Genomic DNA, 20,847 nt, shown 5'->3' on the forward strand with positions numbered 1-20,847 from the left:
AGAAAAACGTAAACTGATTGTGGTGCGGGAAACATAGTTTGCAATTATCGTTCCAAAGCCAGCGAACTATGTTTTCTCCCCGCAAGCTTGTTGCTAGGGTGTGATGCGTCGGCGCGTCGGGTCGTCTGCTTCCCGGGGCGTGTGCAAGCGTGCGTTTGCGACACACGTGTTCCTTCTTCCCGTGGATCCCGACTCCGAAGCCAGCTTTGCGATCCTTCCACGTGAATGAGTCAAACTTTTCCTTGTCATCTGTGGAATGCGACTGCGTATTGCAGTAGTTTCTTTTATCCTTTGAGTGAGCCATTTCCCTGAAATGCCGAACGTTTGTTTCGTCAAGACGTGCCGCCATCAAACTGGGAAGAACGTTCGCAAGGGCTTGCGAGTCTTCTCTTTGCCGGAGAAAGAACCACGAAGGACTGCGTGGTTACGCTGCGCCGGGCGAGGGCACGACATCGAGAACCTGCCTCTCATTCCCCGTTTTTGTGCCGAACATTTCGAGCCGACTGCTTTCCGAAAGGACGACCTGCGTCGTTCCCGTCTTCGATCAGATGCTCTGCCGACGCTTCTGCTTCCCGTCGCCGATGAGACCGACGATCCTCCCCCAAAGCGCCAAAAAGTCGTGGTGAGTTTTTCGATGGCTCAAATATTTTTGGGAGTGTCACGAACATGGCATTCTGCGTTGCGCAGTGCGGCTGCTTCTGGCATCTGTATTCTGAACTAAGAACAGAGGAGGCATTTGTGTAACATGGGAATCCACATGGCATTCGTCAAGTCGATCAGTGGTGCCTAATGTTCCGGACTAGCGGTTCGAGAGCTTATCGCGCGAATGGTGCGGTGCATGGGGTTCTTCATTTTCGGGTTTTATATTTTTCAAAAATCGGGGGGTAAAAATCGGGCGCTATTTTTCCGGGCGATAATCGGGAAGAAATCGGGTTTTTCCAGAAACCATTCCGAAATTCGGATTTTTTTTTCGGGATTTCTTTATCAATTACAAATACGTGCAATGAGTTATTTACATGAACAAAAGTGAACAAAAGTAAACAAAATATATTATATAGGCATAGGATATGTTTCTACCTTCTGATCGCCTCTGAAGTGAATCTTTGCGGAGGTCACGCAAATCGAAGAAAATTGTAACCATCAACTGATGACCAAGGAAACACCGTTTAAACAGATCCAGAATGGTTCATATTTTCTATCAAGTCAGGTGATTTCAACACTGCTTTTCGGGGAGAAATCGGGTTTAACCTGATTTTCATCAGAACTATTCGGGGGAGAAAAATTAGGTATTATCGGGTTTTACCCGAAAACGAAGAACCCTATCAGCATGCACCACCAGGATCGAACTCATTTGTAAAAGAAAACATGAACAAATAAGATAAGAGGACAGAGTCATAAATCGCCTCTAATGGTACCACCATCACAACCCCCCTCTGCTATTGACCCACCCGAAGTCAATAAATGTTTTCCCAGCTTGTTTACAGACAGGAACCCTTTCGTATCAGGTTAGAAAAGTTCCAAGTGTCCGTGACTACTAACAAGCAGGTTTTCTTTTATATCTACTCTTGTGAGCAAACTCAGTTTTTTTTTTCTTCTCACAATCCTGCACCCACGATTGCGTGCAAACCCGCGTTTGCAAATTTGTATGCACATAGCAAATGCACACCATGATTTTGTTGCTTGGTGGCACTTCTGGACACTGAGAACTCATGGCAGTCGCTGTATGTTTCCCACTTGCGGCTATAAGTGCTCGTTGGTTGCATTTCCTTCAGTGGTTGGTAAATACATGTCAAGCTGCAGCTTTACATATGTATGTAATGTGACATCATATCGCGACATGAACATTTATTGTTGCTGAGCTAGAGACTGAAAATATAGATGGTGATGTAAGTTATAAAAACAAATATAAAGAATGAGGCATCCCTTAGATTTGTATTACAGTGAGAGCTTTGGTTGAGTGCATGAAATTCTAAGCTATGGAAAGGCTACAAAACAATTCATGGATGTTTGCCATCAGCTAAAAAACAAGGCATCATGGATGTTTGCCGCGGTGACGGCATTGTGTGGAGTGCTCGAGTTGCACCCTTCAACCTTAAAAATATGAAATGTGTAATAAACAGTGCCCATTGCAGACTCAGGCCTCGGCAACTGGACTGCCTGCACCCTGCGAGGCAGAAATGACCCTCAGGGACTGTACTGCTGAGACAAACATCCCTGCAGTGGTGCCACCTGTCCCTGTCGCAGACGTGCCTGCACAGTCGCATCCACCCGAGTCTGCCTTCTCCACTTGTAGCAGTGGGGTGCCATATGAATGCACATCTCCTGTTCCCAGCAACATGCCAGACTCTGACGCAACCTACTCTCCGTCTCACAGCGAGGATTACGAGAGGTAAGTTGTGCATATAAACACATAGAATCTGTAAAGAATGCTTCAAATGATCCCATTTCAGAATCGAGCATGGTGCATCAGCTCCACCACCACCACCAGAAGAAGAGCGCCAGTTTCTGGTGTTCGAGAGCTGCCTAAGGGAGCTTTTCAAGACGTGCCAAGAGTGCTCAAGACTGTGCTAAACAACGATCGAAACTACCGGCACACTGATCACAGTCTGCAGCATCTGCCCTGTGGAGCACGTGCGCACATGGAAAAGCCAGCCCATCGTCAACGGCAGACCAGCAGGGAACATACTGCTGACCAGCCACCTGGTCTTCTCTGGAGTGAAGATTGCCCCTACGCTGCGGATGCTACGCCATATGAACGTGCAGGTCATCTCCGACTCGAGCTTCTACGAGCATCGGAAGGCCTTCGCTCTACCTGCAATCCACAAGGTGAGCAATATTCCGGGACACTGCAGCTGCATTTTTCTCCCATATACCCAATTTTCCAATGAGGTACAAAACTGGAGCCCCAGTCACACTTCGGTTAAATGAATAAATATCTTCTTGTAGTATGCCACTTCAATGGTATAGTGCTAAGAGATAAAATTTTATACATCATGTTACATATGTGCCATGGGCTACTAAATCCACGATACTTCAAGTTATTTCTGCTATGTGTAGTATCCTGGGGCAGTTCCCTGTCTGGCATTGGGTTGAGTGAGTCAGGTTCCCCGTGAGAGTCAAGAGACAGAGGGTGGTTGTTAGAATGGAAAAGGGTAGGGCAGCTTCGAGGTAACGGGCGGCCTGCTGCCTCTTTTATGAAATACACAAACATAAAAACACAAATCACAACCGAGCACAATCTAAGTCACATTCAAACTCGCTGCATTGTGCTTTCCTTTTTCTTTCACTCAGTCATTCATTCTACAACACTACACTATGCATACATAAACAGATGGGACTATTGTAGTATGCTCCATGCCTTTCTAAAGCAATATTTATCTGCATGAACAGGTCTGGCTGCAAGAGCAACAAGAACTTCTCAACGAGTTGCAGAACAAAGAGGTGGACATCTCTGCTGACGGGAGATTTGACTCCCCTGAGTTCTGTGCCAAGTACCTGACGTACACAGTCCATGTCGAGCAAATCAACAAGATTCTACACTCTGTCCAGGTCCAGCTAAAAGAGGCAAGTAGTCAGATTTACGTGAACCAGTTGCAACAATCTCATAATCTTTCCCTTGTGTTATGTCATCAGTTACTTCACTGCTATGCACTATTTTGGTAAAATATTCATTTCACACCTTTTTTTAGTCTGAACAGGCCATGGCCAGTGTCAACATGGAGAAGGAGGGCCTCCTCAAGCAGCTGCAATTCTTCAAGGAGAAAGGTATGTTCATGCTTAGTTCGTGTATATCACTACTCGGCGGCCTTTCAGGCACTCTGTTCAAATTGGCATAATCACTTATTCTTTTGCTATCTTCGGAAACCTAATGGTGCAGGTATCAAGATCCGATCGTTGGTGACTGACCGTCACCCTGCCACACGAAAGCACATGAAGACGCACGAACCCGGGATTGACCACTTCTTTGACATATGTAGGGTTCCGCGTTTTCGGTTTCTATTTTTTCCAAATTCGGCGTACTTTTTTCGGTGTTTATTTTAAAATTCAATTTTCGGTTTTTTTCGGTGTATATTTATGCCCACAAACGTTTATCGGCTTTTTTCAGTGAATATAAAATAAACACCAACGGACGCCGAATCAGATGACCCTTGCAGCTCTGATAATTGTAATCATTCAAAGAATAACAGCACAGATATATTGTAAAAAAAAAATGAACACTTTATTTGGCAAATGTGTGTAACTGTAAAAGAAACAAGAAAAAAAAAAACACAGAAATACAAACAAGTCAGATATGAAGCCCTATGCCTAAAAAACATCCAACTTCACCTTCTGTACATCAGGACTACGTGATCTTTTTATAGTACACGCACATGTACTTTCCCAGGTTCTCCTCATTCGTCCGCACTCTTTCTTTCCTGTTAATATTACCCTGAGAATGCCCTCTTAGCGCTAACACTGGACACTGAGAGGCTGAGGAGACGAAGCGCTGCCTAAGCCAAAATCGGCCAATCAACCAATTGTGACCGCCAAAAGAGATACGGTGCGACGTTTTGAAGCACAACACAACATGCAGAGCTTGCATAAAGTCAGTGTTCTTTACAACGAGTGTGAAAACACGCTCGTACATGGCGAAGTCATGGGGCATTTCGGACTTCACGTTCCGACCGATGATGCGCACATTAAACCAAAACGTCGTGATGGCATCCGTGTATCCCATACATCGGGACACGTTTCGATAGACAGTCTTTCCACTTTTTCGCCACGGCTCTGCGGTACGACTGGAAGGTCAAACTAACCTTTCCCGATTAAAATCTGATTTTGGGAAAATAGATTCGACGTACTTTTATCGGTTTAAATTGAAAATGCCGAACCTAAAACTGACCTTTTTCGGTTAAAACCGAATTTCCGAAAATGGATTCGGCGTACTTTTATCGGTTTTTATCGGTTTAAACCGAAAACTCCGAACCCTAGACATATGGCACATCTCCAAAAGTAAGCAATCCTAACAGGCCATTCGTGTAGCTTTTATTTTCCAGCGATCACGCTGCAGGTTTCCCTGACACGACTCTGAATTTTAGGTGTGAAAAAGAAGCTGACAGCAGCAAGCAAACGGGCTGGATGCCAAGACCTGCAAATCTGGATCCAGACAGCTACAAACCATATGTACTGGTCAGCAAGGGCTGCAGGAGGCGACGAGAAACTGCTCATCGACATCTGGCTCAGCATGCACAACCATGTCATCAACAAACACTCGGGGCACGAAGGAACCTATGGAAGGTGCCTCCATGGTGACATGCCAGAGCCAACACGACCATGGATGGATCCCAGTATGTTTTTGTTCTTCCAAATGAAGGTGGTTTTTCTAAAACATGTATCATCCTCAGACTCGCAGGCCTACAACCAATTCAAGAGCATCACTGGCAACAAACTGCTCCTGAAGGACCTTGCACAGATGTCTCCCCATGGCCAGACATATGCTTCGGAGGCGTTCTACAGCGTCCTGATAGACTTTGCCCCGAAGTCCCAGGCTTTCAGCCCAGAAGGCATGCTTGCAAAGTAAGTCAACCAATTTACAATCACATTTCCTTTGTTTGGACACTTTCATCCAGTCCATTGTTTACAATGCAACAAACCTGACAGTCTCTTCCTAATGATCAGATAATGGAATTGGATTGATGCCAGAATAACCACTCTTTGTAAGTGGCACACTTTACCATCACTGAAATGTAACCATCTTGCAGGACTCGACTTGCAATCCTCCATTTTAACGAAAACTCAAACCGCTGCCAAGCCGTCACACGAGAGGGCAAGCCACGTTGGTCGGTCGTAACATCAAAAGCACGAAAGGGCCACCACACAGCACGACCAGAGATTACGGATCCCACTTACAGTGAGTATAACACTAACTGCAGTGTGAATGCCTTGTCCAGAGAGCCTAGGAATGTTATCATGCAAAGGTTTGAATTTTAGAGTATGTTGGAAAGCTCATCAAGGAGGCAATGGAGAGCAGCAAACAGTGGCGGTCCCTGGCTGCTGCATCGAAGGCCAACACCGTCGTCTTCCCGGCAGCGATGACTGCAGCCTACACAAGGCCTCCAAAAGAGGAACTCGTGGCAGCACGAATGTCCAGGTTCGGCCAGAGTCCCCAGTAACGGCATCAAATTTCTGGTCGGGACTTCCATGCTGCCGCAGGTAAGCACACAGGACCTTGGTCCTAATCAGGGTGCAGGATAAGCAGGTGGGGAAACGGCCCATAGAAGCCTACCGCAGCGCCGTGACCGGATTGTGTACTCGTCTGCTTGTGGGTACCCCCGATTTGCAACAGATGGCGCTGCGGCGAGAGGAAAAAAACCGGAATCGGATTTGCATGGAACTTTATGGGAGAGTGCGCAAAATAAACAGAGAGCACGACAGTCTTTATTGAAAATCCACGAGAAACCATCTCCGTCAGTTTAGCCAGTCGCCACCGGTCGCCCACCTGGAGTGAGAGTTTGCGGTGCTCCACATCGATGGCGCCACAGAAAAAGAGAAAACCGAGGGGTACACAATCCGGTCGCTCATTTGGCTCTCGTTTCCCCACCTGTCTATCTTACACCCTGGTCCTAATACAGCCTTGCATGGTACGCAACCGCTTTGTTTTGCAGGACGTACGGCGAATGCAGACCCAAGAGAAAACAGCCGAGCTGCAAAATGGTTCACCATTTTCCATTAGGACACCCTGACCGACAGTAAGGAGGAAGTTAGATCTGTCTGCAATCATTTTTCACAGAAATGCAGATCTCTCCTCATGAGAATGTTCCATTTTAGGGCCTAATCAAGCTGGTCATGGCATGACTATCTCAAAAGAGGGCAAGGAACTTTAGCCGGTGGCAATGTCGGAGTCACAGAAAAGTCACCAAACAGCGAGACTCAAGGCTACAGTCAACTTGCGGTGAGGACGACACTAACTTCAGTGTGAACGCCCATCTAGCACAACTTGGAATGTCTAGGAGTGTAATTATGCAACCATCTGAATTGTCACTGTAGGTTGGAAAGTCTGTCAACGAGGCGGACAGCAGCAGGCAGCAAAGACCTGGTTGGATCTTTCATGCTGCCAGTGGTAAGCACACAGGAGCCTCGTCCTAATGAAAACTACCATGGTAGGCAATAACCGCTTTGTTTTGCAGGACGTACGGCGAATGCAAGCAGACAGACCCAAGAAAAAACAGCCGAGCTGCAAAATGGATCATTGTTTTCCGTTAGGACACCCTGACCGACAGTAAGGAGGACATTAGATCTGTCCGCAATCATTTTTCACAGAAATACAGATCTCTCCTCATGAGAATGTTCCATTTTAGGGCCTACTCAAGCTGGTCATGGCATGCCTATCTCAAAAGAGGGCAAGTAACTTTAGCCGGTGGCAATGTCGGAGTCACAGAAAAGTCACAAAACAGCGAGATTTAAGGCTACAGCTCAACTTGCGGTGAGGACGACACTAACTTCAATGTGAACGCCCATCTAGCCCAACTTGGAATGTCTAGGAGTGTAATTATGCAACAGTCTGAATTTTCACTGTAGGCTGGAAAGTCTGTCAACGAGGTGGACAGCAGCAGGCAGCAAAGACCTGGTTGGATCTTTCATGCTGCCAGTGGTAAGCACACAGGAGCCTCGTCCTAATGAAAACTACCATGGTAGGCAACCGCTTTGTTTTGCAGGACGTACGGCGAATGCAAGCAGACAGACCCAAGAGAAAACAGCCGAGCTGCAAAATGGATCATCGTTTTCCGTTAGGACACCCTGACAGACAGTAAGGAGGACATTAGATCTGTCTGCAATTATTTTTCACAGAAATGCAGATCTCCTCTATTGATAATGCTTGATTTTAGGGCCACGATCAAGCGTAATGGAGAGATGCAAGCATTGGCACCTGCCCTCTCAAGCCGGATTTTTCAAGCCCAGCATGGTGCACCTCTATTGTTGGCACATCAGTGCCAACAGTAGAGGAATTAGGAGATGAGGACAGGCCAGTGCTATAATTCTTCCCAGTCCATTAGCTGTAATTAGGGTTCTGCGTTCTCAGATAAACCTGATAAACTCCAAAAAACACTAGCCGTTAAAATATTGCTGATTCAGATTCATTTGAAAAACTCAATTTTTCGCTCTGCCAGCTGTTATAAGCCCCACCAGTCTTTATATTTCCCGGAATCTTCGAACAATTTTTGCAATTCTCCTCTTATTGCAGTGTCAACTTCCGTTGCCGTGTAGCCCCTTATAATAAAAATGAGGTAGGCCCTCTACGACAGTAGATGAATACGGCTCTCATATGAAAATGCTGCTTTACTAAATTCACAAACTGCTGCTTTCTACCTTTCATTTGCCTCATCGAAAATGCCGAAAGACTCCGAACTTTGCGTACATAAATGGAAGATCCAAATTGATGGTTCAAAAAAAAAAAAAAACACCCTCTAATTTTGCTAAAAAAATTAAATTCAAGAACGCAGGATCCTAGCTATAATTTGTGCAAGCTTTCAAGATCGAGGAAATCGGTGACCGTATTGTCATAGTCATTGTGGGCACACCACAATGAAGGCGGATCAAGTTCTATTTTGAATAGCATGTAGTTCTGCACCAGAGATCCCATCCCCAGTTCACAAGCTTAGCCCATCGCAGCAGTTTTAGAAAATTGAAGCATTTTCGGAACCCAACCGACACTTTTCTGAAGAGTGTAACACAATGCCTTATCCATCTTTCTTTTCATGTACTTATGAGCGGACATGCTGTGGAGACTGCACCGAGGCGGGGCAGCCCGCCCGTGTTTCCAATAAATGGGGTTTTCATCCAGGAGGTAGGCTGGTAATGCAGCAATAACATAAGTGGGGTGGTTGCATATAACACTGGAAATATTAACAGAAGTTTTTTATGGCAATTTAAAAACTGCTGCATTTTCCAGTCTACACCACGGTTTTCCCCCCGTCTGCAACATTTGTCTTCTGTCATTATTGACCTGCTTGCAAATAAGTAAGGCACATTTGCTAACCTTACGATTGAAATAAACTGCATTAATTTTGCAACAACTTGACTTCTCGGTACCAGAACCTGGAAGGTGTAGAAATTTGCATGACCAAAAGGAAATAATTTCATAATTGAAAACAAGTGATGCCGATGGTAGTACTAATTTTGTGATCCCCTGGATGATTTCTGCATTGTGAGGTCAATACATGGGTCGATGTAACTAGAATACTGCACTATGCCTAACTAAAAACCCGACCGAAATTGTGCCATTTCCTCAAAGTATTTGCATGATGTGAGGGTATACTTGCCAATTATAACGACAATATAAACTAACAATCGTAGTATTCACTGAAATATATAAGCAGATCCTATTTATCACCGGGAGGAAAAATCCAGGGTAACTGGGCTGTGGAGGCATAGAATATTCCATGCAGGGGATCTATTGTGCATGCTCAAAAAGCATTCCACAGCCAAGTAAAAAAAGGATTTCGCAGAAGGCTTGGACTGGAAAAGTCTATACTAGAGCACATGTTGAGAGTACAGTAATGAAATGTAGGTTGGCAATGAATTCTAAATAAAAAAAGTAAAACAATTTACAGCATGCCTATAGTCGGTGACAGGTCAAGAACGAAGTGGAAGCTCCTCCCACCTCTTTCCACTTTAGTAGAGCGAATGCTGGAGAGGAGGCGACCTCCTCTCCGTCGTTCGCCGCACTGAAGTGGAAAGGTGTGGGAGGAGCTTCCACTTCGTTCTTGACCTGTCACCGAGTATAGACACCCAAGCAGAACGTCATTTGTTTGTCATGTTAGCCACGTCGTCATCCAGACCCTCGGAACAATCGACCACGTCCCTCTGAAAACTGCAGCAATCGCAATTCGCCTTTCTTCGCCTCATCGCACCGGCACGCTCAGACGGCTGATGTAGGGAAGCATCTTGTAGCTTCATGCAGTCAGATTTTTCCAGGTTATATGCAGTTTGCCCATTTGAAAGAACAGATCCAGAAGAAAGTAGAAGTACACTGCACAACACTGTTAGTGCGAACATGACATCGGTGCTTTTTCTATCTTTACTTTAAAATGGTATTAGTGGGTGCCAAATTCTACTGCTTAGGTTAGTGTTCTAAATGAGCACTTCTCACGCCCTAGTAGTTTTGATGACAGCCTTTGGATTCTAGGAGGAAAATGAAGCAATCCGGTCGTGCGACTCAAATCAAATTTGGGGGTTTTACGTGCCAAACCAACGACGGGCATCTGGCACGCCCCAGCGGAGGACCGAGGATTAATTTCGACCACCTGGGGATCTTTTGACGTGCAATCGAAAGCTCGATTACCAAGCTGCCTTCTCCGCAATAAACCTCCATCAGATTGCAGGCACCTCGGCCGGGATTCGAACCCGCCACATGGGGATCCGTAGGCCGGCACTCTCGCCTCGGAGCCACCGAGGCAGCTTCGTCGTGTGACTGAATGCGACGTAGGTGCACTGGCTTTGGTTTGACTACGATCATGTGATCATAGTTATGGTCATGTGATATCATAGATAATAGGTCACGTGATTTAGAGGATTCCGTTCATGGCTACGAGCGACTTCACACACATGCAGGGAGGGTGAAGAGACAAGGGAAGGGGGTTGCGTAATCTCTAGGTCAACGCAATTTATTCTGCATCCCTGTAGCCCGCATACACGTCAGCAGGGTACCTGCCCCTAATTGTCTTGACCTCACAGGATGGCAGGGGCTGCCTATTCTTCTTTCCCAAGCGGCTCCACAGCCACAGGGCACACTGCCTGTAGGCTGCAAATCTGTAGTGCCTGGAACAATGACAGAGATTGGATGTAAGAAGCAAAGCCTATCACTCTGTTGGCAAATTCTACACTTGTTTTCATTTCTCTAGGCATGTAATCATACTCTGCTTTTCTGTTACGTCCACTCCAGCTATCACATAGCAGAATCCCTATTTGGCAGTCCATGTCGGATGGGCTAGACATGGAAGCCAAATTGAAGTGAACTGCTGTAGATTCATTCTAAATGCTCCAGAGTTAAAAAAAACAACAAAAAAAAACTATAGGCCTTCGTTCTCCCAACGCACCTCCAACTCCAATCGACACAACAACCAGTTATACACCGGAATTAACAAGGAAGGAATATCTGTTGCGTGGTCATGATACATAAAATAAGTTCACAGGGTCCCAGTTCATAATTGTAGATAATATCTGTCATTGGTGTTGGTGACGAATATTGCATCGCTGTGTTTTGGGAAGGACACATGAAAATTATGTGCACTGGCAAGAGGGAATGGGAGCCATTCATCCAGAACAGTGGAAAGCTCCCCATATGATGTTGTTTAATTTGGGACAAAACAGTGCAGTTCGTAAGCCTGTGAAGTAGTGGTGTGCAAATATTGGTTCGAATCAAATAGTGCACTGTCGTTTCTAGCATCAACAGCGCAAAAAGAGCCGGTTGCATCGGCTTCCCTTTGCAGCGCAAAGGTTATGGCAAACGTACTATTCAATTTGAACCAATATTCGCACACACCTCCTGCAAAGGTTTCCTGCACACAAGTGCCAGGGAATGTGAACTCATCAGAGAACGTCCCAATTTAACATTGTCTAAAGTGCTGCTGGCACTGCCGAAGCTTGGCATTGGTACTGGTGATTAGAGATTTGAGAATAGCAGCCTGGCCATGAGTGTTCTATGAAGCTCGCAAAGAACAGTTTTGGTGTAAACATACGAGCTGAAGTGCTCATGCAATACTGGAGTGGCTCCAGCAGTTGTGATTTCATGTCTCTCCGACACAATCCGTGTCAATATCCGAACATGTCATTCTGACAGCTCCCATTTGCCATGACAGCGGCTACCACCCCCATGTGTTTATTGGTCCTGAATACCTTAGGGCTCAGGGCACCGCAATCATTTGCTATTTGGTCATATACGCATCTGCAAGACACATATATCAACATTTTTTCCCGTTTTAGACTGCGATATGTCTTCCATTATGCTGTGTTGATTTAGAGGTGACACTACTATCATCAGAGTAGTGGGGATACATATGAGCCCCCCCAGGCCTCCCCATTCTTGCGCGAGAAACTTTGAATTTCAGTGTTTATTTCAATGAATAGTGTTGTTAGAAAAATATTTTAACGAAAAATAATGCAATACTGTTTGGTGACCTATTCCAATCTCAAATCCTTTCTGTCATACTCACCTATGTGGGCACTGCAACATCATCTGTTAAAAAAAAAGCATGGATCTCGACGACGACAGCCTGCTTCTGAATAAGCTGTCCAGACATGGCACTCCTAAAAAACTATCCCAGCATAGCGTGCAAAGAACGCCACACCAGCGGTGCAAGTGTTGCTGGCACCACAAGGAACATGTCGAGATGATCATCCACGGGCTTCAGGGTGTCTGGCATCTGCATCCAAAAATAGTGTAAATCAAGACCCAGACACCCAATAATTATCACCCCACCTTGAGATTTTGGCTTTTCAACTAGATCTGGGGATTAAGGGATCGAAGCTAGGAAGGATTGGAGGGCAGGACGCCTTGACATGTCTCTGACTGGGGTGTTTACTGCCCTATATACCTCCCATGAACCAAAAGCCGTCCCAAAGTGGCAACAAAATATGTTACGGGAACCAAAGTGTCATGCTGTCAGATGCTGGCAAAGTTACGACAGAGAAAACGAGCAGATGCAAGTGTGGCTGTTGTCGTGGCGTCCCCCCTTGTGACAATCAAGTGAGCACAAACTATTGTGCAGCTCTTGGCACAACAAATTAGGCAGCTGCCATACGCACATGGACTCTTCTGACACCGCCAAAATTCTTGACGTGGCAGATTTTTATAAAAAAAGTAAGCAAACGTAAAAGAACGCATTGCAAGCGTCCCGGCTGGTGCCTTTGTTGCAATGATGTTCACATGCACGTAAGGGCAACTTCGGCAGGCTTGCAGTTACACGTGCTTCGTCGCGCGGGCGGAGACAACGGCTGTTTGACCGAAACCATGCCACTCCGCGCTCCGTCGCCAACTGCATGGTTCCCAAAATAGTATGCAAAATGTAACTGTCCAGCATACGACAATAAACAGTCCAGCGACTTGTGCTTGCCAGGCCGGCAGGCGAGGTACAGGCTAAACACACAGAAAAAAAGAACCTGAGCTTATTGATGCAAGACACTGCGAATCAAGGTCAAAAAAGTTCTTGGAGCGCTTCGTGCAACGACTGAACTCGAGACAAACAAGCACGCTGTGCGGGTTCAGCGTGCAGACATTGCCTTCTTTGCTTTAGCTCACTTCTCTTCACCAACTTTCTTTTGCGGCAGATTTTTCACGTACCGGGGTCCCTCTCGAAAGAAAGCCCACCAGGAAAAACCTAAGTAATCAAAACTTCGCCAAGCAGTCATTGAGTTAGAGAGGGATTTTTATAGCAGCGTATGATTTAAACAAGAGCAGGAATGTCGATGCGTTTCAGTTTAGTAAGCGCCATATCTGCAGCGACGTGGGACGGCAACACACAACGTCGCGCGAGCGCTTCAGCTCAAAAAGTAACTCCCGCCGCGCAAAAACGTGGTTTTGTCTCACAGCATGACGGCATGTTTGGCACCCGATACACTAACGTCTGAGAGTCCGCACACGCCCGTGTCTACCGCTAAAAAAAAAAAAAAAAAAAAAAAAAAGTGGACGAAACGCGAGACGTCGGGAAAAATCATGCAAGACCAAATAGACGATTAATACTGGGTACTTTGTGTCGGGTGGCGTCTTGTGCGACCTAGCTTACGCATGCGCAATTACGGTTCTCAGTTTCGTTTCGTTTTTGAAAGGCGACCAAAATTGCTTCTTTGGCGCAGGCTTGGCACGGATTAGCCATATTTCGGTGATATGTAGCAGAATGTAGCAAAGTTAGCCCCTTGGTGCAGTTTGGCGCAATTGGCGCAGCAATCACATCACTGCACTGTTTATAAGTGTGTCTCACCCACGCCTGGTCATCACTGCACTGTTTATAAGTGTGTCTCACCCACGCCTCCGAGTCATCAATGTCCGCAAAGACATCCTCGCGTGGCTTTCTGAATATGGAGGGCATTATGCTCATTGACTGCATGTAACCGGCCACCACCATCAACATCGCCCCGTATGTGGCTACCCTCAGGTGATTGCGCGATTCGCGAGAAACTGCCAGGGAAAGGGGCGGCAGGTACGCTCTTGCAGCATGACAATGCCCATCCCTACATTCACCGTACTCCCTCAACCTAGCCCGCAGTGACCATCAGCCATTCAGCACCATGAAAAAACCACCTATGAGGACCCTATTTCATGGACACTGGTGAACTCGAAGCGGCTGTCCAGGCGTGGGTGCGAAGCACTCCCAAAGAGTGGTCCCGGTACGGAACGGAAAGGCTGCCACACTACTAGAACCAGTGCGTTCGTCTCCAGGGGGACTACGTTGAGGAGGTCGACACACCTACCTAATAAATCGTAAATCAGTATGGTACGCCCCCCATATGGCTGCACTGCCTTGACAATTATAGTATGCGAAGGAGGAAATTTTTTATTTTTTGGAGTGCATGGCCTGCAGTGGCATAGCCAGAAATTTGTTTCAGGGGGGTGTTTTACATTGCTGGTGTGTGTGTGTGTGGGGGGGGGGGGGGAGGGGGGATACTTTGCATCGCTGGGCGAATGGAAGGTTTCTAGTTCGCATTGCCATTGCATTGTAAACGGTGCACGAACCAGAGCAATGAGCCTTCAATGACTGCCTTTTTGTGTAGTTTCTTGACCAAAAAGCATGCAAACACCGTCTAAAGCCCCTTCTGACAATTTGGATACTGGAGTAAAGAATATGACTTTTGCCGATAGGGTTGGAATATAAGTCTCCACTTGCCTTCTAGAGGAAAGACGTAGTGGCATCCATGGACTCAACAGCAATCTGTGCCTATGTCATCGTTCTCAAGTTATTGATTGTTTTGACCAGAGAACATTGCACTCGCTTGGTACACCCAAAAATTGAAAGGATGCATTATCGAAATGCCAAAAATAAAAAAATGCTGAAAGAACAAACCGCCGAAATCTCTATTAGCCGAATCACCCGGTACCAGAGACCAAACAATTCCAAAATATTATGTTCAACACGAACCTACAGGGTTCTATATTGAGAAAGTGGAAGACACATTTGTTCTGCCAGAGGAATTCTTTGTTTGTTGAATATGATCTAATAGTTTGTGCGTATTTCCCAAAGAAAGCGAAGGATGTTGAGCTTGTCCCTGTTGCCCAAAGCGGCTGTCAGGCTCTCTTCTCGCATGCTTTGCTTCTTGTGTGGTAATGGCGAGGTTCTAATCTGATTTCTGCCTCGATGTCGTCTTCGAGCGCAGCTTGCACATTCTTCATGCTCCTAATTTGGCGGAAGACACTTACATGATTCCAACACACTGGTGCAGATAGCATCTGCCAATACCGTACCAAATATGGCGATCAGATATGTACGCATTCTCACCTTTCGGCGTTTTGCTGTTCGGCATTTTATTTTTCGACGTTTCAATGTTTGGCCTTTACATTTTGATTTTCGTCATTTTGATATCGGCCCCTGTTTTGATGGGCTTGAAGGTCACACGCGGAGACTAGACCAGGTAAAAGGACGAGGATGTCTGAGCTGAAGGTGCCAACTGTACTGTCGACGTTGACAGTGCACTTGAAGCAGTTGGTGTTTGTTTCTTCTCAAAAAGATTGCCCAGCATCAACTTAGCTGGCATAGCTAAGCTCATTTTTAAGATAGCAACAAGGCATTGATGCATGCAAGATAAAGTAGGTGTATGCAGTTTTCTGAACTCTTAGCTCTGAGAAACAAAGTGACTGGAGCATCCTTCCCCAACACGGTTGCGAATTACTGCGTCAATATCATAACTTCGTGCTTATTTATTTGTTGCTTCGAAAGTGTTGTTCTGTAGTATAGTGCTGGTCCAGTCCATGAAGCTAGCAGGAAAGAATCTGGAAACAGTAATTCTTCGTTTTTCCGAACTTGGGAAAATGCAAAAGCTACGGCATCAGCAAGCCAATCGGGGCGTGTAAGAACAATGCATGTGACAACGTAATGTCTTAGTGTACTCCTCCTGTGAAATCTTGGCACGTGCTTAGCTCCGTCGCTCAGACTGGCCCACAAGGGCAGTAGCTTTCACCCTTTGTTGAGTTATGCTAAGACAGAAAAGCAAGGAAACTGCATGAGACGAATACAATCTCGGGAGTGACTTAATCTTCGCCTCTCGTTGACAAAGTAGGACTTTCAAGCCTTTGCGCCACCTGCTCTCTGCGAGCTTGTAGAGGGGCTTCAGGCGCTAATTCGGCTCTGTTCAGAGACACCATTTGAGCAAGCTGCGAGCCAGACTTGGGTTTCTGACACGGACTGCGTTATCTTTGTCGTTTGCGCCAAAGCCAAACGTGTGGGATATCCACTGCTCTCTTGAGAGACAGAGAAAGAGAGAGAGAGGGAACCTTTATTAGTTACACCATAGTCTGGTGCTTGATTGGGGCCACCAGTGCTCACCCGGTACAGCATGGACATGCTGTACCAGTAGGAGCAGTAGTGTATCAACGAGTTGAAGCTGGGGGGGGGGGGGGGGGGGGGGCGAGCCAGCCTGCCTAGTCAGAGGGTCGAGAAGGGTGAAAAAGAGGGAGGTAAGGGAGCATTGGGCATGGGGACAACGCCAAAGCATATGTACATCCGAGGTGTCGCCTTCTATTGCTCTCGACGAGGCGACGCCGTCTCGACAAGAGACGAGGCCATGTGACTGTCATATATTTCATAGTGCTATTGTTGCATAACATTGCATCTAAACAGAGCAAGAAAATGACATATCTAAACTGATAACCGCAAATGCAAGGAAAAATAGCTCTCCATGATCTGGCCTAACGGGAAGACGTGTAACACTCGAAGAGGGCGGTCTCGTCAGAACAGTTCGTTTAGAACATATAAGAATTGTGTAGTTTATAGTGGGACAGCAGTTGGAAGTGTTCGTGTTTCTGTATTGAACAAATGACTGGGTGGAAACTAGGCAGGCTGCTTCTCATTTAGTCTCTTGAAAGCCTCCCTGGAGCGCTATATTGCGCCTGGACAGTGGCGGTTATGATTAATTTCACTATCGGCAACACAAACAATTCATCGATCGCTTCCCAGGATGGTGCTAAACGTTCATCTAGCCTAACAACAAGTTATTACAAGTACGTATGTACGCTGTGAATCGGACAGTGAACGTAGTTGCCGAGGGCACGGTCCTCACCGAGACATGGTGAGTTTGCTCACGCGCAAAGCATGACATCGTACTCACTCGCTGGCACTTGCGCCCATCCCTTGCTGCCCGTAGTGCCGCATGTTGAGGTAGGCCAACCTCAACACCTCAGGGTTGAGGCACAGGGCCTCGAAGTCCGGGTGGCCCGTTACGCAGCCCTGCCGGCCCTGCTGCTTCCGTGCGACGGCCGGGTATTCGCGGCAGCAGACGCACTCGACGACGGTCTCCATCGGCGCGCAGGAACCACATAGACACCTTCGCATTAAACACGCATCAATTAGCCATTAAAGCGGGGTATAATGGAGCGCACCACGTACCAGTCCGTGTTCCCAAGCCGCCCGGTTCCATCGTCGGGTGCGTCTTCCAGCTCTTGCGTACTCGCTTCACCGCGGCGCGGCCGTTCGTCGTTGCCACAGTCGGTGCCCGCGGCGCTGCGTTCGTCGACGTCGCGCATCGGGGTCGAATCATAGGATATGGCACCCATGTCAGCTGTCCGTTCCAGGATTTCGAGCTCTAGAGACGTTAGGTCCGAAAGGTCCATAGCGCGACCGTGCGATGCGACGAACGACGAATGCTGAGCACAAAGTCCGGGCAACTTTGGTCCGGGCCCCTTGACGACGGTCCGCGCGTGTCCGCGTGTTGGAGAGATTCCTCCGCGGGTCGGCGGTCGGTGACGCGCAGTGACACTGGAATCCTTCGATTGCCATTGGCTGATGCGTAAAGAGATGCCCCTCCCGTTTTCCGGGGTCATCTCAGAAAGGGGGGCGTGCCGGGGACTTTGATAGCAATTTTAATAGGGAAATCCGCCGCGCATGACCGTAATTTTACGATTTTTAGGATCCTTAGGACCCATAGATTGAGTTACCGCCATAAATAGACCATCGCAGAACGCTCCGGAGGGCCCCTTTAAGGTCTGCTATGCTAGAGTCCTGTCGAAGTCCTGTGGACGAATCCTTAGCCCGAGTCACGCAGTTGAAATTACCCCTCCCCCCCCCCCCCCCCTAGTGTGTGTGCTAATATGCTAATATATTGTCGGATCTGATTAAAAAAAATTCTTTCTGTCGATTGGTTGGGCGCATGCGCTGCGAGTATCCGAATTGCTTCATTATTCTATAGCACGTGACCGGAGTGAAGAATTTTGCGATGCAGACGTACGTCTGCATCGCAAAATTCTTCCACTCCGGTCCGTGTCCCATTCATGAAATAGTGTGATACCGGTTTTCTTTTTAATTAGTACGGCTGTCTCCGCAGTGTGTGAAATGGCGTTGAAATAACGGAGTTCAAAGTGGCTTTTCAAAAATCGGAGGGCCTGATTAACCTGCTGAGTGGTTAATTTACTTTCTTGTAGCAGTGCGACGAGAACTCTTTCTGCTAAGAGGGTGTTCAGTAACCACTGTTGTGTCCTTTGAGCAACTAAGCTAACGCATTTGAAAGTTACTATTTTTAAATAGAACACTGCAGGTTAATGCGATCAGTTTTCTCGCTATACTCATAGCAAGAAGCTTATTCATGAGATAAAAAGGAATAAGCCACAAAGCATCGCACTGCATGCAAGAACCTACGGAAAGTCCTTTTGCCGACGAACTTGAGGCGGGATCCGGGCTTTTGGGTCGTATCGAAATTCCGCTGGCTGACGGGTTTCCATTTGAGGCGCTGGTCCGGTAGCCCTTGTCCGTGTTCGTCCGTGCTACCCCAGTCTTCAGAGTTCAGTGATTCTGGGAAAGCCATGCCAGTGTCTGTCGGCGCAGCTGACATCAGCTTGACATCAGTGCTCTGGCCTTGGTTGGTGGGGCGGTCCTCCTGGCGGTTCGAAGGAGTCTTCGAAGATCCGCATTCTTGACTGCTGTTCGTGGTGTCTTCCTTTGCAGGAGAGGTAAACACCGGGTGGGCTGAGGGAGTGACACGCGAAGAGGGTCTGATGTCCTTTGCAGCTTCCGCTTTCAAGGGGCACGACACGCGAGTGTTGCTACTGGCCCGCAAGTTGCCACCTGCCGCGACATCAGTTTCCTCCTCATTCATGATGTCTTCGAATTCATCCTTTCCGACCGTACCTTCTGTGACTGTAGGGTTGCTCCTGACGCAGCCGTGGTTTTCGTCACCAAAGCGCTGAGACAGTTCGCAGCGGGGCACTTTCCACTCACGCCGCACGTCTCCTGTTCTTCGGCAACACAAGCACATCGGTGCGCGCCCCGGAGCGATGACTAGAACTAAGCCATGCGGCATGTGCAGTTGGTGCGGCAGCCTTTCTAAAGTCGCGTTGTCCTTAAGCTTCAGACGCACCGCGCTAGTAGTGGACTCAGTGGCGTAGGCAGAGCGGGGGTTTGGGGGGTCGAAACCCCTCCCGAAATGCCAAAGTTACCCCCCCCCCCCCCTTTCCTCCCCGACGGGGCCCGCTCGCTGTTGGTTTTGCGTGAGGCACGGAGCAACGGGGGAGCACGGACCATCTCCAACTTACAAGCTTTCGAAAAAATTGTTTGTGGGGTAGAAAATGCTCAGATTAATAAAATATGCAATATTGCTTAATTCATGTTAATTCGATGGGATGCGGAACTTGATCTCAGATATATAGAGAACGGATATTTCAAAATATTTGTGGGGTGAAGGATGGCAATTTCAACGCAAAATTATGACAAACTACACTCTAAAAAAAGCCCGTGCGTCTACTTTCCCGCACAACACTCGGAGAGCCAATCACCGCAACTTATGGAGGCACCTCTGCGAATGACGGTGCCGAAACATATGTTTAGACAAAAAAACGCAGTCTGAGTTGTGACATTAAGCAATGCAATCGTGACGTTTTGCATTGTTTAATGCCGCAACTCAGACTGCGTTTTTTGTCTAAACATATGTTTCGGCACCGTAATTCGCTGAGGTGCCTCCGTAAGAGTCGGTGATTGGTTCTCCGAGTGTTTTGCAGGAAAGTAGACGCACGGGCTTTTCTTTTTAAAGTGTATCCTCACTGAAATACACAGTTCAATCAAACCAATATAGACATAATAAAACGAACACACGGTGATAATATAGAACAATGTCAGTAATATAAGGAATAATAAATGAATTGTAAAAAACCAATCGCCCTGTAAGCAAGGGTGGCGCTGCGCTCACGCACACCTTTTGTGATCAGAATTACGTGCTTTCGACTAGAAATTACCACGAATAAATAGGTAACTGTGACTAGTGATATTAGAATGCAATTTACAGGTTCTCTTTATCATCTCATTTATGCCAAGCGCCTACACATTAAAATGAAGCGGCCTGCATTCACGGAAAAATATATCCCGGACGTCCTCCGCTTGAACTTTAATGTCGTGGTGAACATTCAAAAGCGCTATACTTCATTTCAGCTTAAATCCAGGTGCAGCCGATGTTACAAGCACGAGTTCAGGGCTGTCAGCGTCCCTGCCAAGCACGCGCGCTCGTGCAGTGCAAGCACTGTTCAGCGCCACATGTTCACGCCTGTAGCATCGGCTGCGTCTGGAATTAAGCTGAAACGAAGCATAGACCGCGCAGTGGCTCACTCGAAGTAGACGATCTCAGGTATGTTTTCAACCGTCGTAGTGAAGAGAACGAGCGCTCAGCTTCCGCCGTTGTTAA

At 47.1% G+C, this 20,847-nt stretch overlaps 4 protein-coding genes across 4 annotated transcripts; 3 read left to right on the forward strand and 1 right to left on the reverse strand.

The window, feature by feature from the left end:
• The first annotated feature begins 380 nt into the window (after positions 1-380).
• Positions 381-2,581, forward strand: LOC120849215. Its single transcript, XM_042291194.1, has 3 exons — positions 381-622; positions 2,133-2,389; positions 2,451-2,581. Exons 2-3 carry the CDS (start codon positions 2,178-2,180, stop codon positions 2,569-2,571), a joined length of 333 nt encoding a protein of 110 aa, XP_042147128.1. The 5' UTR covers positions 381-622; positions 2,133-2,177; the 3' UTR covers positions 2,572-2,581.
• Positions 2,582-2,615: 34 nt separating this feature from the next.
• Positions 2,616-5,504, forward strand: LOC120849218. Its single transcript, XM_042291206.1, has 8 exons — positions 2,616-2,826; positions 3,391-3,564; positions 3,690-3,765; positions 3,878-3,969; positions 4,974-4,992; positions 5,079-5,327; positions 5,385-5,465; positions 5,497-5,504. Exons 1-8 carry the CDS (start codon positions 2,740-2,742, stop codon positions 5,502-5,504), a joined length of 786 nt encoding a protein of 261 aa, XP_042147140.1. The 5' UTR covers positions 2,616-2,739.
• A 26-nt stretch (positions 5,505-5,530) lies between these two features.
• On the forward strand, positions 5,531-6,167 carry LOC121836322. The gene is made up of 3 exons (XM_042291179.1): positions 5,531-5,556; positions 5,742-5,890; positions 5,971-6,167. The coding sequence occupies exons 1-3, from the start codon at positions 5,546-5,548 to the stop codon at positions 6,150-6,152; spliced, it is 342 nt and encodes a 113-aa protein (XP_042147113.1). The 5' UTR covers positions 5,531-5,545; the 3' UTR covers positions 6,153-6,167.
• Positions 6,168-10,643: 4,476 nt separating this feature from the next.
• LOC115317486 (P2X purinoceptor 7-like) lies at positions 10,644-17,853 on the reverse strand. The gene is made up of 3 exons (XM_040221397.3): positions 17,571-17,853; positions 17,293-17,508; positions 10,644-10,797 (listed from the first exon to the last, which is right to left on the reverse strand). Exons 1-3 carry the CDS (start codon positions 17,792-17,794, stop codon positions 10,644-10,646), a joined length of 594 nt encoding a protein of 197 aa, XP_040077331.1. The 5' UTR covers positions 17,795-17,853.
• Between the last annotated feature and the right edge of the window lie 2,994 nt (positions 17,854-20,847).

The sequence above is a fragment of the Ixodes scapularis genome, unplaced genomic scaffold, assembly GCF_016920785.2.
Source record: "Ixodes scapularis isolate PalLabHiFi unplaced genomic scaffold, ASM1692078v2 PGA_scaffold28__5_contigs__length_5199819, whole genome shotgun sequence".
NCBI classification, from domain to species: domain Eukaryota; kingdom Metazoa; phylum Arthropoda; class Arachnida; order Ixodida; family Ixodidae; genus Ixodes; species Ixodes scapularis.

What these genes read in the sequence shown, in the direction of transcription:
- LOC120849215 (XM_042291194.1), top strand. Translation starts at nt 2,178, where the DNA reads ATGACCCTCAGGGACTGTACTGCTGAGACAAACATCCCTGCAGTGGTG. An exon ending in CACAGCGAGGATTACGAGAG is followed by an intron (nt 2,390 to 2,450) that starts GTAAGTTGTGCA and finishes ATCCCATTTCAG; the next exon opens with AATCGAGCATGGTGCATCAG.
- LOC120849218 (XM_042291206.1), top strand. Translation starts at nt 2,740, where the DNA reads ATGCTACGCCATATGAACGTGCAGGTCATCTCCGACTCGAGCTTCTAC. An exon ending in CTCTACCTGCAATCCACAAG is followed by an intron (nt 2,827 to 3,390) that starts GTGAGCAATATT and finishes CTGCATGAACAG; the next exon opens with GTCTGGCTGCAAGAGCAACA. An exon ending in ACGACCATGGATGGATCCCA is followed by an intron (nt 5,328 to 5,384) that starts GTATGTTTTTGT and finishes TATCATCCTCAG; the next exon opens with ACTCGCAGGCCTACAACCAA.
- LOC121836322 (XM_042291179.1), top strand. An exon ending in GATTACGGATCCCACTTACA is followed by an intron (nt 5,891 to 5,970) that starts GTGAGTATAACA and finishes TTTGAATTTTAG; the next exon opens with AGTATGTTGGAAAGCTCATC.
- LOC115317486 (XM_040221397.3), bottom strand. Translation starts at nt 17,794, where the DNA reads ATGGACCTTTCGGACCTAACGTCTCTAGAGCTCGAAATCCTGGAACGG. An exon ending in CGGCTTGGGAACACGGACTG is followed by an intron (nt 17,509 to 17,570) that starts GTACGTGGTGCG and finishes TTTAATGCGAAG; the next exon opens with GTGTCTATGTGGTTCCTGCG. An exon ending in ATGGGCGCAAGTGCCAGCGA is followed by an intron (nt 10,798 to 17,292) that starts GTGAGTACGATG and finishes TCATTGTTCCAG; the next exon opens with GCACTACAGATTTGCAGCCT.